The sequence below is a fragment of the Rhea pennata genome, chromosome 13, assembly GCF_028389875.1.
Source record: "Rhea pennata isolate bPtePen1 chromosome 13, bPtePen1.pri, whole genome shotgun sequence".
Classification (NCBI taxonomy): domain Eukaryota; kingdom Metazoa; phylum Chordata; class Aves; order Rheiformes; family Rheidae; genus Rhea; species Rhea pennata.
The window spans coordinates 23195065-23211983 of NC_084675.1; the positions used below are offsets into that span (position 1 = coordinate 23195065).

General features: G+C 46.0%; 1 protein-coding gene across 1 annotated transcript in view; it reads left to right on the plus strand.

Annotated features, from left to right (window-relative positions):
- Positions 1–10470: 10470 nt before the first annotated feature.
- Positions 10471–16919, plus strand: part of NFAT5 (nuclear factor of activated T cells 5) — a 79606-nt gene continuing 73157 nt past the window's right edge. The window contains exon 1 of the mRNA XM_062586790.1: positions 10471–10806. Coding sequence (XP_062442774.1) covers positions 10734–10806 — 73 coding nt within the window. The 5' untranslated portion in view covers positions 10471–10733. The remainder of the gene's footprint in view (positions 10807–16919) is intronic.

Here is a 16919-nt window from a genome sequence, read left to right on the forward strand (position 1 = left end):
CAAAATACAGAGTGTCGTTAGATTTATCATAATGAAAATGGAAAATATACTAGAATAATTCTATTTAGATGACAAAAGGCACCTGCTGGATGAGGCTACTGTGCAGCTCTGTAGCTCTTTATGAAGGGAACATGCACAACTGAAGCAAGACATTAAAACAGGAGCCTGAATGAAACACTTGGGGGTGGGGGGAGACTGGAAAGTGGTGCTGAATAATTCATGAAAGCAACTGTGCATCCTTTGAGAGGTTCCTGGGTATGAAAACTGTTCTGTGGTGCAGGAAGCAGGTATAGTGGTCACAGGACAGGACATCCTAAACGTGCTTTTTTATAGAGGAAAAGCTGATTCAGAATATGAAGGAAGGTTGTGAACTATTTTCTTGGCAAATGCTATTTTGTGTAAATTCTATTTATCTTTGGTGATCACGAGGAATTGGATCCAAAATCTGCAGAAGTCAGGAGGAAACTTCTGAATTGCTTTTAAAACCCTGCAGGACCAGGAAGCAGTTAACATGTCTTGTGATCTTGTTTCTGCAGGCGTTGAAGGGTGTCTGAGCCAGAGAAGGTACCAACAGGGAGAGCTAAATGCTGGGGCACCTCTGTCTAGCCGCTGTCTCAGCTCAGGCTCTGGGCTTGCTTGATCGTGACGAAACGAGCACTGAAATCACTGGGGTAAAGACAGAAAACTCACGGCAGCCTCTGTGCTGGAAAAGACTGTGGCACAGTCGTTACGGTCGCTGCTTGAGGTGTTGGGCAACACAGCAGGTCTCGCGACGCTGTCCTCATCTCACCTTATTAACAAGGCTGGATATTTTTAAAGCTTTAATTATTCCCAATCAGTAAATTTCCAAATTAACGATGTATTTATTTTCCTCTCCAAAAACTATTTTTACATGACAGGCTATTTTTAAATGCTTCCTCGAAAGAAGTATCAGCTGGAGAAGCAAACGGTTTAACACGACGCTGAGGGCCCTGTCTGGCCCGTCCGTCTTTACCCAGAGGCTGCTCCCGAGCAGCGTGCTGTGATATCCAGGCGTTTGGGCTGGAGCCGCTGGCCCCGCTGCACTGTGACGTTTTCACGTGTACCATTCCTGCATATTTTTTCGTACTTATTGGCAGTAGCTTGTTTCTTCTCTGCGGTGACTCAAAGCCTCTCTGGTATGAGCACTTTTCCCAGAGTTTCTGAGCTGCCCGCTCGGGTGGGTGTCGTGGGGGATGGCTCACCCAGGAACGAGCGTGGCGCTCACTGTAAAACGGTTTTGAAAACGTGCCTCCTGCAGCCAAGCGGCCATGGGAAGGGACGATGCTCGCGCTGCGTCGCTGGTGGGTGGCGGGACCCCAAGTGCTGAAAAGTCAGGAAGGTGAGAGCAGGGCGCAGCTCCGCCGGGGCCGGCGGGACCCGCACGGGCTGAGCCCTGGGAGAGGCAAGAGCAGCCTGCAGCGTCTGGGCCAATGCAGCGTCCCAGAGCAACCGCCCCGTGTCTCGCGACATGCCCGGCCACCACGCCCGCAGCGGACGGCCAGGAGGAGACTGCTCGACACAGGGACGTCGCTGGCAGCCACTGGCACCCGCCTCGCCTCTGCTCCGGCAGGAGAGCTGGTCGTGCTGCTGCCGCTTCTGCAGCATGGCCAGGCTCTTCTCCAGCGGCCTGATGGTGATGCTGAGGTTTTCCTGGCAATAACGCCATTCTGTAGGGAGTTAATTTTTAGTGACGATAACAGAAAGAAGGGCCAAAACGTTTAACTCGGAGAAGCTGTGCCTACGAGTTGCCAGTCAGGTTCATGCAGCCAACTGCAAAGGAAATCTCTCTGCTCCGCTGGTGATGCTGGCAGAGCCGGTGATGCAGAGCGGAGCGTCGTGGAGCTGCTCGGCCTCGGGGGCGCGGCAGCAGGGGCCTGCGGGAGCCGCCTTGGTGGCAAGGATCCCGTGCGACCCGGAGGAACGTCCCCACGTGTCTCGTGCCGGGGCAGCCGCGATGCCTCGATAGGCAATGTGTCCTTCCATGACGAGCTAGGCACAGCTGGAAAAACGGGGAATCAAACGGAACAGTGGGCAATGCTCTTCTGCAGCTGTCTGGGGGGGTGAATACCAGTGTGCATACTGAAAACCTACCCTTTCTTCCTGGGAAAAAAAAGGGAGGTAAAACGATCTTTTTGATAAACACCATAAGATCCTCTGAAATTGGGAAATACCCTTAACACTATGATTCAATTATTAAAACTTTCAACTGGAACAAAATCAAGTTGTTTTCACTGGGACAACTAAAATTGCTCTCCTCTCGTCAGTGCAGGACAGTAAGCTCTGCCTCATACCAATAGGGACGTATCTTGCTAGTATTTCTTTTGCTTGATGAATGAGGCTGAGCTGAAACACTGTATTACTATTTTTCAAAGTGTGTCCCAAATTCATGGCAGGCGGCACAGGGCAGCCAGCAATTACTTGTAATAGAAAATCTGCCCAGTTCAGATGTTTGTGCCCTTCTACCATTGAATTACACGTCACTTCCAATACGCTCGTCCTTGGGATCACAGCATTATTTCTGAATGATATTCAGATTCTGCTCCATATGGATAACCTGTCACAGTTTTGCTATTCAGTAACATTAGCCCCATTCTCATATTATCCTCTTCTGCTGGGCTAAGTTTTAGGGTATAATTATTCCCTGTTTTGTACAGTGCGGGACCTGGACTAACCTACTGGCTGTATCATTACAAACAGTCTTTCAGAAGTATTTCAGGAAGCATCAGAAAAACATTATATCCTAGGTATTCTTCTAACAGTAAAAACACCACTTCACATTTGGCTGACCTAAATGTAAAATAGTTATGTATTTTTAAGAGGAAAAAGTAACTAGATTATGTTTTAGAAAATCAGTACAGATGCCTTCTACAATTAAATATAAAGAATAAATATTGTACATTCAAAAATACCTCCTAAAACCATCAATGACGCAGCATGCCTCAGTATTATTATAATTTGAATAGCTGCTTTTGCCTAACAGACTTGCCAGTAGTCTAAAACCATTAAGCGTACTATGAAATAGGTAACCGCAGCTTATCAGGTGGGGAGAATTAAGGACATTGCTGCAGCGGGGTGAATGCCGAGATGCTGCTTTCTAATGCCAGTACCGATCATCGCACTGTAAATGCAGGTGGCAGCGCGGCTGCGTTCCGGGAGCCTGGTGCCTCGGTCACGAGGACGAAGTTGACTCCAGTGTCACATGCTCACTGTTGTCTCTTCTCCAGGGACACTGCTAACAGAAATTACTATAAAACAAGTTTCCTGCCAACCTCAGCAGCTCTAATGAGTCAGGAAGCAGTAATCTGGGAATAGGGGAACTGTTGACAGAGCCTAATTATTTTCTGACAGTCTTTCTAACACAGTTAGAAAATAAAACACCTACATAGATTCAGAAATTGCAAATGGAGTTAGCAATATTACGCATGCACCTGCTAATTTATCCACATGATCCTGGTTTAGAAATCTTCCCACTTACACCTACTGTTATCCAACTGCTTATGTAGGGACAAGAACTTATTATAAAAGGAGAAGATACCTTAATTACACAGAATACGTGATTCTTAATGGGAAGTCTCCTGTTTTGGTCCATTTACCCCTGTTTCAGTGTCTGGCAGTTAATTGGTTGGGATTTTTTTAATGTTATTTCCATTTTTTGTTATATTATACTTCCAAAATCAAGGGGCACACAGAATGCGTTGCCATGTGTCCCAGACGGGAGAGTGAGAACAGACTCAATAAACCCCGTCCCTAGTCCCCAGCCCGGCAGCGTGGGCTCTGCGCTTCACCTGCTTTAAGGCTCTTCAGATTGCTCTGCGGCGGCGACCAAAGCTTCGACCAGTGCCAACGGAGCGGCGGCCTGCAGAACATGCTTAAGGGAAGAGCGTGAAAAAGGGCAAGGGCACACAGCGATCCTGCCCCGGGAACTCTTCCCAATCTTCGGAAATCAGCAGTCAGGAGACCCCAGAGCAACATGTCACTTCTTGGTCGTGGCCTTCCGTAGCCACAAACGGACGCTGTCTCTCTTAATTTGTCTGATCCCTTTTTGAGCCCATTTGTATGGCCGCGCTCCCTAGCGTTGCCTGCTGCAGCTGCAAGGCCATTCCTTGGTGTATTTGGGGTATGAACAACTGGAATTTTGTTTTTCATATATCCTCATTATATACCACCCAGAACAACTGTTCGTCTTCAGGCTCGTCAAGGGCAGGGAAATGCCTGATTTGCTTGTTTGCAGGGGGTGCTGCTCGGAAGTGCTGCTTCCTGTGGATCTTTTATTATTTTTGCATAAAGCCTGGCTCCTCAGTCAGCCTCTCAATGCTGGACACGCATAATCTCCCCAACAGCCTCCTGCGCTGTCTTGTAAAGTCTTTCTGCTCACTCACCTGTGCTGTGTCTTTTTTCCTTCTCTGCCCTTCTCCTTCAACGCATCTTGTAACTTAAAACTTGTATTCCAAAACTGTAAGATAAGGCAGGTACAACCCCGGCTTCCCTTGCAATAACTCTTCTATATGCTTCACACTGCTTTCTTACACACCAGGGATCCACCAGATGAGCACCTTTTGCTTGCGCTTCCCCATAGCTCTTGATCAGTTAGACAAGCAACAATTTATGGCTCCAGACTCCAGTGAACCTTGCACCTGTGTTTTTTGACTTGTATCAGAGTAGTTATTTCACTGAGTCCCACTGCTAGGCACTGTGCTATGCTGTCCGTACCCCATAGTAGTCATATTCAGTCATTAACAGTCTAATTATATGTGACTGCTTTGTCTTCACAAAGAGTAGATTATCTATTCTTTCCTCAAATGTGGCCTTTGCCCACCACCTCCCCCACGTTGCAGATAATGAGCTGCTCTCTGCGCACCCGGGCACCGGCAGCCTGTCTTAGCGTGTCATTTCTGGCCTTTTTTTCCCATCTGTTATCACAACATCACTTTGGAACTTCATCTCAGGTTGGGAAAGTTGCAGGAAGGGATTAAAATAATCAGGCTGTAGCTGCTTCATCCCATAAGGGATTCTGCCTCCACTTTTCTCCACTTTTCTCATTCCGTGTTGCCTTTCATGCTCTTCCAGCTCTGCCCTTCCCAGGACTTTACAAGGCTCTCCACAGCCAAAAGCTCTCCACACACCAGCTGGTCTCATTCATGGCCATGTGGGACGTGCAAGGTTTTGTGGGGAACAGCTGCAAGAACTGGTCTTGGCTTCCTGTGGGTCTCGTGACTTCAGTTATTTCCAAAAATATCTCCCTGAGCTTCAGGTGTGCTGCCAGCCCTCCCTCCAGAGATTCCCAATCCAGACGCACAGGCTGGCGGCAGTTTCCCACGCTCGTGTCCAGCTAGGGCAGGCCTGCTTGGGAAGCTCGCAACGGTGGTGGACTGGCTGCAGGACCGCTGGGCTGCAGCAGCTGTTGCAGGACATGGACGGAGCTTGTCTCCATCAGGCAGAGATACGTAGAAAGTCTGGGTCGCTACCACAAGGACAAGGCTGTCATGCCACCTGCAGCAGTATTTGCAATTGAAGCAGTCAGTAGCAGTGGGGCAACCTGTCTCTACTGCTTTTCCTTTTGCAGCATAAGCCTGTCACAGCTGCGGCGTGGTGGTTGTTGCTGAGTAGGAGGTTTCTTTGGGATTTCTGCACGGTACAATCTTTCCAGCCATTAATGAATTCCTTTGCCTCCCAAAGGCTGTTAAACTATCTGCTCTATCTAAAATTGCTCTATCTATAATTGCCCCCCCCACCCCGTGAGGAGTCAGATCTGCTTTTGCTCCCTGTCAGAGACCAGCTGTTAGTGGTACCTTCTCAGAAAGCCTGTGTTTCCCCTCTTTACTTGGATAGGAGGTGGTTATATCCCAAGCTTTTACATTTTCCCCTGGCTGACTGCCAAACATTTTAATCTTTTTCATGCCAGTACAAGAGTAGCCCTCTTTCTTCTCAGGGCAAGCTTATTCCCTCTCCCCGGCACGGCAGGGCAGGCAGGCGGGTTTGCTCCTCATGCCTCCTTCCCGCCCCACAAACACAGGCGCGTTCAGACCTTTCTCCCCGCTCCGTCAGGTTCCTTTGGGCTTGCAGGTATGTGGCTGCCCAAGAGCTTCCTGCCTATGTGGGGAATCTTTCCCTTCAGCCCTTCTTAATGTGACTACTGCACATCTTTTTTCCTCTCTAAACTTCCAATGATTTGATAAAAATAAGTGCCAGTTGCTCAGTAAACTTATCAGCTAATCCTTTTAAATCCCCAGTCATATAATCTAAGCCTGCTAATTTATACAGTACTATGTACATTCAGTTTTCTTTTTTTCTCCTGCATGTTTTTGACAGCTATACAAGACCCTAATGCACTTCAGCAGAATAGTACACCGGGACTCACTCTTTAAATTCTTTCTTTGTAGGATTTATAGCTGATATTTTACTTTATTTCAATCACTTAGATAGCATTAGCATGTTCAGCAAATTGTTTGCTGATTTTCACATTCTTAGGTGGCCTAAAGGTTCAGACAATTCAGCTAGCGTCCAAGTCACTCTAAGCTGAGCTAAGAGTGGGTGGCTGCCCCGGGACCAACGGGCCCCCTCCACTGGTGCTCATGGCTGTGCAGCCCCACAGCCTACCCCAGCCGGCGCTGGCACGGAGCAGGACAGGGCCAGCTGGGAAATGAACAAAATTATTGGCTTTAAGGCAGACTATTTTACCAATATCATGCACTGAGGCACTGCGGCAGCTCTGCTGCCAGATGTGCAGAGGAGGTGAACATACCTGGTTAACAGCAGGATGCAACTACCTCTTTCTGCAACATCAGGTTACAGTGACGATGTGACAACAGCAGTAGTTTTGGTTTTCAACTTTTACTGGCCAGCTAAGAAAAGGCTCCACCTTCAGCAAATCAACGCTGGAGCGCCATTTTTAAACCACGCAGAGAAGCAGCACTGGTATCTCCCAGCAGAGCTCATTAACACTCTGTGATTACAAGAGGTAGTGCTTATCCTTACAACCTTGCTGCTGGAGTTCAAAGCCACTTCCTGCTTCTTGTGCACAGGAACGTCCTGTGCGCAGGAATGTGCATTTGATGGTTTATCAGGACTACAAACCAGCGGCAGCAATCAATAACAGTTAAATGCAATGCTTGAGATGCAGTGTACAAAGCTTATGGGTCCCATGAGCTTCCATCAAGGACCCCCAAGTTAACAACATAAGCCTCCAGCCCTCCCTTCCAAAGAGTGCATTTTCCACCCCTTCTCCAAAAGTAGTTTTCCACCCCGCTTGCTCACCCCACACCCCATTGCCTCTCTGCTTGCTCTGGCGCCATGATTAGCGCATGCGTGGCTCGTGGCCACCCCAACCAAGAAGCACATGCATGCATCTCCTGCAGAAGATGCCTGGCTCACTGGCCGGAGAGCCAGCCAGGAAGTACGATCTTTCTAGGGGCATCAGCCCTTTACAGAGAAGATGTATACTATCTCTTTTACCTCATAGACAGGTCAAATAGCATACAATTTTTCAGCTGCTAATAGGCCAAAGAAATTGTTCATGCAACACCTTCAGCTCTTATTCCAGTTCTGCCTTGTGTTGTTACCCTTTGCATCACTAACAAAAGATTTTTTTTACTCGGGTGATATGTCCAGAATTAATACTTTGAAGGACCGCTATCTGGATGCTCCTAATCTCCTCTGAGCAAAGGATTTTTTTTGTCCAAGTCTGCTGCACAGAAATCCGTAGTGGCACAACCACCTTCTGTTAGTTGGTAACTCCTATTTACGATTGCTGTAACTTATGAAATTGCAAAGCATTCCTGGGTGCCACAAGGAAATTTTCAGCTGCCAGCTGAATGATAGCATAATGATTACGGTGAGATCCTTTGGAAGATTTTTAACTCAAGAGGATATTCATGTCTGCCTTGAAGCAAACAAACAATGCCTCACATGATGCTGTCTGCCTGCTCCATTTGGCACGAGAGCAATGAGAGCAGAGGAAAAGGCCTGTGCAAGCACTGGGCACAGGCAGTGGAGAAACTTGCTTGGCATTTCTAATAGCCAGAATCACAGCCTCTATTGGCAACAAAAAACAGCCATGGTGATTTGTCCAGGAGGCCTTAACAACCCATTCTGAGCACAATGCATGAGTGCCTTTGTTGTTTTGTGTGGAAACATGCAAACACCCAGAACTGTTCCCAGGCATTTCACTTACTTATTTTGAAGGAAGGAAAAATACTTTGCTTTATTTGTGGGTTCAGCCTGAGAAATTTTCTTTCAGACACAATGAAGTAATATACTTGAAAACAAATATACCGACCACGCTGAACGGGCATCCGAACTATGGAGGGCTACAACGTGTGGTCTCCTGGGGAAACGGAACAGCCACAGCCAGACTGTAACGATTTAGGAAAAGGTCCTGCAGACCTCTGCTCTTGCGTGATGCAGACCCGGAGCAACCTCTCAGCCCCATGCCTGGTTTTATTCTGGTGCAGTGAGCTGGTCACCAGGCATTACACTAGTCTGATGGCATCCACAGGGCAGGATTTGTAGGTGCTATTGTTGGCACTGCCCAGTTGTGCTCATACTGGCTGCCTTAACAGATGACAAGGTGACTTTTAAGAAAAACACGGAGAGCCTGAGTGAACAAATCCTTATATATGTAGAATAAGACTGGGTGCAAAACTGTGAACAGTAAGTATGTAACTGGAGCATAAATAGGAGATACAACAGAAAGAGAGGGTAGAGTCTGGTTACAAATTAGCCTTTAATCAGTACTGAAATCTGTAGACCTATTCCACTACTTCAGCACCATGCCCTCACTAAACGCCACAAATGACAGCCAAGTCATGCAGGGGATAGAGAAAGCCAGCACAGCTCTTGAGAGATTAAATCAGTATGTCTGGAATGAAGGAGATATCTAACTTCAAATAAAACTAAATGTGTACCACACAGTTGTCATCATTCTTCCGCCAGGCCGTGAAACTTGGATAACTTGCATTTGTCATGCCAAATGTAAATGCCACACGGACTGTCCTTGTGCCCTCGTATGTGTAAAATGGCAGAATGAAATCCCAGCACTTAACTCATCAAAACACTACTCCCGCAAGCTCACCGAGGAAGATTCAGACACCTGGTGAGTATGTTAGCCAAAACACTGCCTGAAGTCACTTTCTATGGCCAGTTAAAGGTGGTGAGCAGCTGAAAGGTGGACAGAGAAATGCTACTGAACACATCTCAAACACACCGTTGTTTGCCCACCACTGGTATCATAACATGAGAAACTGTAAGTAAAATTGTCTGATGTGGTGAAAGCTCAGAAGTAAAACTGGACAGACATTGTACCACAAAAGATGCTTAAGGATGGAAACAAAAGGAAAGTGGTGTGGATAACACCTGCACTGCGGCGTCAGACCAAAATATGCTCAAGGAGGGTTCTCGCCAGCCACTCAACCTGCAGCTCAACAGACGACTCCATCGGGAGGAGGCTTTCGTGAGTGACCCCAGAAGTCTCTGCAGGGTTTAGGTGGGCACTGGCCGCTACGGAGGAACTGTTCTCAGCGCAGCAAAGCTGACGGCCTGGGGGCATGCATGCCGGGGCTGCCCCTGGCGAGGCTCTGCTGGGATGACTGCAAGATTTAGAAAGCTACAGCGCTCTTGGAGAGCGACGCCGGCATCCGAGAGCAGGCGTGCAGCAAGGGCACGAGCAAGCCTTTCGGCGACGCCGTTCCCCAGTGGAAACTAGGCTGATGATACGCACCAGCTGCTCACCACCTTTTCTTCATTTTTCACAGCTTTAATATTTGTTTAACACATCTGTCCACTCGCATGGTGTAATTTTTTTTTTTTGGGGGGGGGAGGGGGTCACACACCTTCCCCAGTTACAAAGCAGATTTTTATCACCCTGGAGCAGCAATTTTTAATCAGCACCGGCGACTCTTCCTTACCTCCTCCCCTCCTGCACTTTCTTAGTCAGGGAAACGGGTTTTAACCGGGGGGCTCCCAAACTCCCTCACCCTTCGCCTACGCGGGCTCCCGCGCTTCTCCAGATTACGCGGCTCCAGGAAACGCGCGTTCTTCAGGCACACACTAACTTTGCCTCGTTCAGCTCGAGCACCCCGTTGACGCTACTTTCCGCACCTCCTTCGCATTCGCCCGGCTCCCCCTCGCCCCCTTCTAGACGCTTCCGCGCCCCCCGCCACCGCGGCGGCTCTTCCGGCCGGCGGCGCCCCCGCCCGCCGCGCGCAGGCGCCGGGTGGCGCGCGCGCCGCTCGCCCTCGCCGCGCTCCTCCCCGCCGCCGCGCGGCCCCGCGCTGCGCCGCATGCGCAGTGCGCCGCCGGCGGGGGCGGCCGGCGCCGCGCGCCCGCGGGGCCCTCCGCGCATGCGCGCGGCGCCCGGCCGGCGGGCTGTTCCGCCGGGGTGTCACGCCGCCCGCCGGCGGCGCGCGCCCCCCTGCGCGGAGCTCGCGCGGCGTGCGCAGGCGCGGAGCGGCGGCGGAGGGGGCGGTCGGGTGCGATCCGTTGGCAGCGGCCGGGTTCCTGTCAGCGGCGGCGCCCGGTCCCCCACGGCGCGCGGAGCCCCCGGCCTGGCCCGACCCGGTTCGATCCGTGGCCCGACAGTGCGGAGCGCCGCGCTCTCGCCTCCCGGCGTCTCCCCTCCCCAGCGCGGGGCGGCGGAGGCAGCGGCGCCCCCCTCCCGGCCCGGCCCCCCCCTCCTGCCGCCGCCCCCCTCGCCCCTGCCGGGCCGCGGAGCTGCGATGCCCTCGGACTTCATCTCTCTGCTCAGCGCCGACCTCGACCTCGAGTCCCCCAAGTCGCTCTACTCCAAGGGTGAGTGAGGCGCGGGGCCGCGGCCGCCTGCGCCGTGAACCGCCGCGGCCGCGCGCGGGCCTGCCGCCGCCGCGCGAGCCCGAGCCCGAGCCCGAGCCCGCGGGGGGCCCGGCCCGCGCCGCCGCCGCCGCCGCCGCGCCGCGATGCTCGGCGGCCGCCGGCCGGGAGGGGCCCCGCGGCGGCCCCGCGGCTGAGGTTTCGGCCGGGCTCCCCCGGCCGCATTCCTGGCCCGGCCGCGGCGGCCTCAAGAATGTGTCCCGACAGGTTCCTGGGCGCGGGGCCCGCGGCGGCCCCCGCGGGAGCGGCGCCGCGGCGGGGGGCTGCGCCGCGCTGCGCCCTGCCGGCGCCGGGCCCGCCGTGCGCCGCCGCCCGCGCCGCTCTCCGGCCGCTTCCCGCCGCAGCGCCGAGGCCCGCGGGTGGCGGCTCCGGCGCGGCGTGCGGGGCTGCCTGAAAGCTCTGCATGGCGCTTCCCGGAGGAGGGTTCCGGAGCAATAAGGAGCCTCGGAGAAAATTTTGATTTGGGTTAGAAATTGGCGAAGAGCCAAAAAAAAAAAAAAAAAAAAAAAAAGGTACACGGTTAGTTTTTTTTTTCAGAATGGCGGTGAATTGCGGTACCAGATCCCGTCGTTACTCCGTGCATTAACGATCGGGAGGAGGGAGTGGATAGTAAAATGGCATCAATTTTGCATGGAAAGCGAAGACCACAAGAGAATGTCGGGAATGTTAAAAGTAAACTCACTGAATGCCTATTTTCATCTTTTGTGAATTTTAGGTTTGACAAGTGCGTGGTAATAGGGATAAGTGTATTAGGAGAAGTGCTAACTACTTAATTCTTGCTCTTATTTAAAAGACAAAAACTCACTGCTAATAGTCTAATGAAAATATCTGTCCAGAAGACAACTGGCAGGAGCAACTTTGGGGGTGTATGACATGAGAAATGTACTGTTTGCTATTCTTATTGCACTGAAATTAAAGTAGCTAAGCAGAGTTTAATTTTGCTTAAGGAAATATTAAAATTTTTGTGATTTTCTTTTTTTTGTGGAGGCTGATCATAAGATAAGATGTTTATTAATAGAGTTGTGTGTTACTAATGCTGAAGTTAAACCATTTAAAAAAAATAGTGCACTTCACAAAGTACTCTGAGTCCTTGTTATACTGTGCAGAGATCTCGATCAACATATAATAATTTCTGAATTGTTTTTAAGGATGTTAAAGACTCATTAATTTCTTTTTTTCTCATGTTATTATAGGGGAGTTAAGGCTATCCTGTTATTTAAAATACATATATTCCAGTTGGTTTCAGGTCTGGTGAGAAAGGAAGGGAGAGACTGTTTTTAAAGAAGGCTGTTCAGATCAAGAATTCTAGGAGATAAATGGTTGTTCTGATGAGTTTTTACTGTATGGGAAATTTGAAAAGTGTGCCTCATTAAAATAACTTGTAGAACTTTTAAAATAAAAAGGTTCCATGTAAAGTACTACAGCTCTTCAAGGATTCATGCTTAATTAAGCAGAACTTGTAAACTCAGCGATCCTACTGTGAATTCTCTAGATTTTTAATCTTTTAACATTTAATGGAATGGATGAATGTCTGTGTTAGGTAGGTAGAGGATCTCAGACTATTAAATCAAGAGGGGTTTTTTTTGTTGTTTTATATTTAATCCTAGTGGCATTGATGTGGCTTCAGAGCTTAAAAAGGTCTTGAGAAAGATGTGTAGTGCTTAGGAGTGGTAAAAATGAATTTCTTGATGTAAAGAGACAAATAAAATGGCATTTGATAGAGGTGCCTAAACAGAATGATTCTAAAGAAGTTAAAGCAAGACTTTTCATATTTTCTCATAGTAAAAGATATTGAGGAGATGTTAAATTGAAATGCAATTCAGTTTAAATTAACATTTGGAACAAATGAAATATACTTTTACACAGTGAAGAATTAAACTATCCTTCTCTTTGCTGCAAGATACATTAGTAATATTCCAGCTGGATTTAGGGAAAGTTATTAATGATTATCTGATAATCAGAACACCCTATATTGTGTGTGTGTATGTATATATAAAAATGCAAATATATATATGTGTGGGTGTGTATGTATATATGTGTGTGTATACTTTACAACTCATCCTGGGAAAAATGCTCTGATTTAATATATAAATACAATTAATGAAATTAAGAAAGCCCCAAATGCAGTGAGGAGGCTACAAGTATGCATTTGTGACCTGGTGTGTTAGGAGCATGTAGTTTTTTATAATTGCTATCCTTTTAGAAATAGAGTTATCCTGCAGTTCAGGATCCTGTTTGCAGTCAGATTCAGTTATGACTTTTTTCCCTAGGTCCTCAGTTATGAAACTAACTGTGTGAACAGAATTGCATTCTTGTGTTCGCATCAGGCTGATTGCAGTTTAATGAATACCTGTCTTGTAAGTTTGTCAAGTACGATCATTTTGCTTTTTGGGAATAAAAACATTATGAAAGTGAGATAAGCTGTAAGATTGGAGTCTTTTCATGTATAATTAAGGTTTTCTAATGTTTGGACTTCAGTTTATTGAAATTAAAGTAGGTGAATTTTAGTGTGCTTATTAAAATGTTCTTACCTGCTCTTAAAAGAAAAGCTATATTTGAAAATCCCGTGAATTGAGATGTAGCTTATGCTATTACAGTTCTTCTTGTGATGCATGTTGGCAAGTTCCTTGAACAAACAGAGTCATGTCATTAGAAGGATGTACTGTCAGTATGCATTAAAATTTTGGCTTGTGTAGCCATTTCAGTTAAGATTTTTGTTTTTGTAGTCCTTTAAAAATGTTTGGCAAAACTTTTAAAAGCGCACAAGACCTAAGGTGAATAGTAATACAAACAAAGCGAGTATCATTAATTTAAATTGATCTGATTGCCCAGAAGGGCTTGTAAAAATACGTATGTTTTGGTAATATGTTTGTTTTGGTTAGTCTCTGTCTCTCTTTGAGTTACCCCTTTTCACTCATACATAGCTTGGGAAAGAAATTTTTTTCTTTAAGTATTTTTTTAAATACTTTGTCTTTCAGATTTTTACTCATTTGTTGTAATTTCATAAGCACTTCAAGCCTATATAAATCCACACTTGTTGAATTGCAGTCTTATCCTGTATCTTTTCCTTGCTGTTCTGCTGCTTTCAACCTTTATGTAGCTATGTAGCAAGTGGATTGGGGAACTATCATGTTAAAATTAGCTCAGCTTTTTCCTTCTTTTTACCCTGTCTAGTAACAAAAACAACAAAGGAAAAAGGGAATAAAAATGTTGGTTTTGACTAGATCAGTATCCTAACCATGTTTACTCTGTGGCTTCATGAAGGCTTGTGTTAGCACGAGGAAGGGGCATGTGAAAACTAGCAGTAGTGAAGGGTGGGACTATTTCTTCAGCAACAGTGCCAGTTTATATTGGCTTAAAATGATAGTGAAACTGAAAATTGTTGGCCTCTGGAATAGGACTGGTTAGAGAAAGATAAAAAGAAATGCTACTTACTGATTCTTAGGCCTGTTGATGAAGCTCATCCCTACACCATGTGAGGAACTGACTGGAGCTAAGGACTAAAAAGCCATCTTTTTATATATAATCAATATACATATATTTAAAAAAAAGTATATGTTCAGTGGCCATTGCAGAAGATGGTATCTCCTAATAAGAAAAATAATGGAGATAACTGTAAATATCAATACAGAGAGGACAAGAAATAATTATATTCTAAATATTTTCAGCATTCAGAAATATAATGAGTTTGCCTCATATCTTTACATAACATACTACCGTTTTTGAGATAAAACAACCAAAATGCATGTACTAATTAGTAATGTAGTAGAAAAATCACTGGAGCATGAAACAAAACCTTGAGGCTAGTTGTTCTGTGGTTGAATATCATATGCAACATTCGCAACATTCAAATATAACAGCATTAGATATTCATTATAAACAGGCAGAAGTGAAAAAAATGATTACACCAACTCATCCAATGTCAGGCACTAAATCTGAACTGATTAAATGTGCCAATGTAGCTAATACGTTCATTAAAAAAAAATAACATATTGCTTGTACTAATAAAGTCACATTTTCACTGGTAAAAGTAAGAGCAGAACTCTTTCCTATTTTTTTTTTCACCCTTTCTCAATTTACTACTTCACCTTGCTACTATATTTACAATATTACATTGCTACTGAATTACTGTAAAACTGTGAGGTTTTTTGGAATTTGGAAGCAACAAGAAAAGTTGCTAGTAAATAGCAACAAGTGAGTAGAGCTTTAGCCCGGCAAATGTCATATAGTCAAAATTCAATTTCCTCTCCTTGCTGAAGTGTTAAACGACTGTAATCTGCTTGTGCTCACTGAGAATTGTTGATACAAGATGTATATTTTTTACTTACATTTTTTATTTAACTTTTTCTTTCTATAATCCAAGAGACTAATCCAGTCTCTGGTAGCACAGTGACTGAATTGTCGAAGAGGAATGAAGCAGAGGCTTTATAAAGATATTAAGACCCTACTCTTATTTTTGAGTTTCAGAACTTGTCTAGTAATAGAAATTCCTGGGAATAGAAATAATGCATGTTTTTTAGCTTGTCCTTTAGACCACAGAAGATGGCCATAGTGGACAAACAAGCACTGAGCATTACCATCAGTGACTGGGTTGTGTACTGCGGGAAAGAATGTTTTGTGCATCTGTCGCAGTATTCTTACAGCTACCTTCTGGATATTCGAATTTAAGTCAATTAGAAATTGATTCTACCGTAATCCCTTAGATTTCGTTAGCATTGTAAATGTCTGATTGTACTTTGAATCTTCCTAGCCTATTGGCTTTAAAAACAGACTATGAAATATGTTACTGCAAAACAGTTATACATAATATGGAGGAACCCCCTCCCACTGCAGTTTGAATATTTGTTCCAGTGACAGTGCTGTTTAAGCAGGCCTTTTTTCCTGCAGTCTGCCGTCATGTACAGCTCCCCCAGTTGTGCCAGCGCTATTGTTTTTTGTGGCTGCAAGGTGAATGAGATTGGGAGAACAATCTAGAACGAGTAAATTATTTTTGATAGAATATTTACTGCAGGTCTAGTTTACTGGTCTAGTTCAGTATGCAGCTGCACAAATGGTGGTATTAGGACAAGAGATGGGATCTTGAGTGGCTGGGATTAAGTGGTGGTGAAAGTAGCAGATGAGGTAGACCTGTTAAACTGGCTCTGCCACAGAAAGAGATACTCCTCTAAATGAGTCTTCCATTGCATTCACTGTGCCTATGTCCTTATGCAGAGACAAGGAAAACCTCACTTCCTAACTGGGTTGGTTTCTTGAGGATCTGGTAGGGAGCATCTTTCTGAGCTCTGGTAATCAGGTCGAGATGTTGTGGAATCTTCTCTGCAGAAAGTGTTGAAGAGCATCATGCAATTTCTGTTTTACAATCTACTTTTCTTACATGTTTGTATTTGAGTGTAAATGCATGATGTGGATCAAGGAGTAGTTCAGATGAATTAAGTAATTCTTCAGTTCTAAAACTAGCTAGGCTTTTTGTGGTCAATTTTACTTTTTTATTTTTAAGATACTTTATTTAGTTTGTGAAAATTATGGGGTTTTCCATCAGAGAATCTGCATATATTGCTCAATTCTATTGTCCTATTGTAATTTAGGTATTCAAAGAAACTGTAATTGGAGAGAATATAGTTGAGTCTCATGGAAGAATTTGAATATTGACATGAGGAGCTTGAACTATGCTTAATTTAGTGAGACCTAGGCATGAATACAGCAAGTGCCACAGTAGCACGTGCAGTGGTCTAATTTGGAAGGAAATAGGCTATGGTACTTTGTGTTGGTTCATATTTTTCCTAAGTAAGTGATGATGTTGAAGACCGAAGATCATGAATGTGTGGTTCCCTATGATCAAATGCATTGAGTTCAGACTTCTTTCTGGTGCAAATTCAAGTGAGTTAATTTTATAGCTGTGGCTCTTTATCCAGTAATGTTGAAAAGTCCACAGGGACCCAGATGTTGGAAAGTTGTTTAAGTTAGTGTGCAGATATTTCTGGTTATTAACATGCTACAGAGAAAGAAAGTCCTTCTCAGTACCTTCTTTCCTTTCACCTTCCATCTTTCTTTTTTCA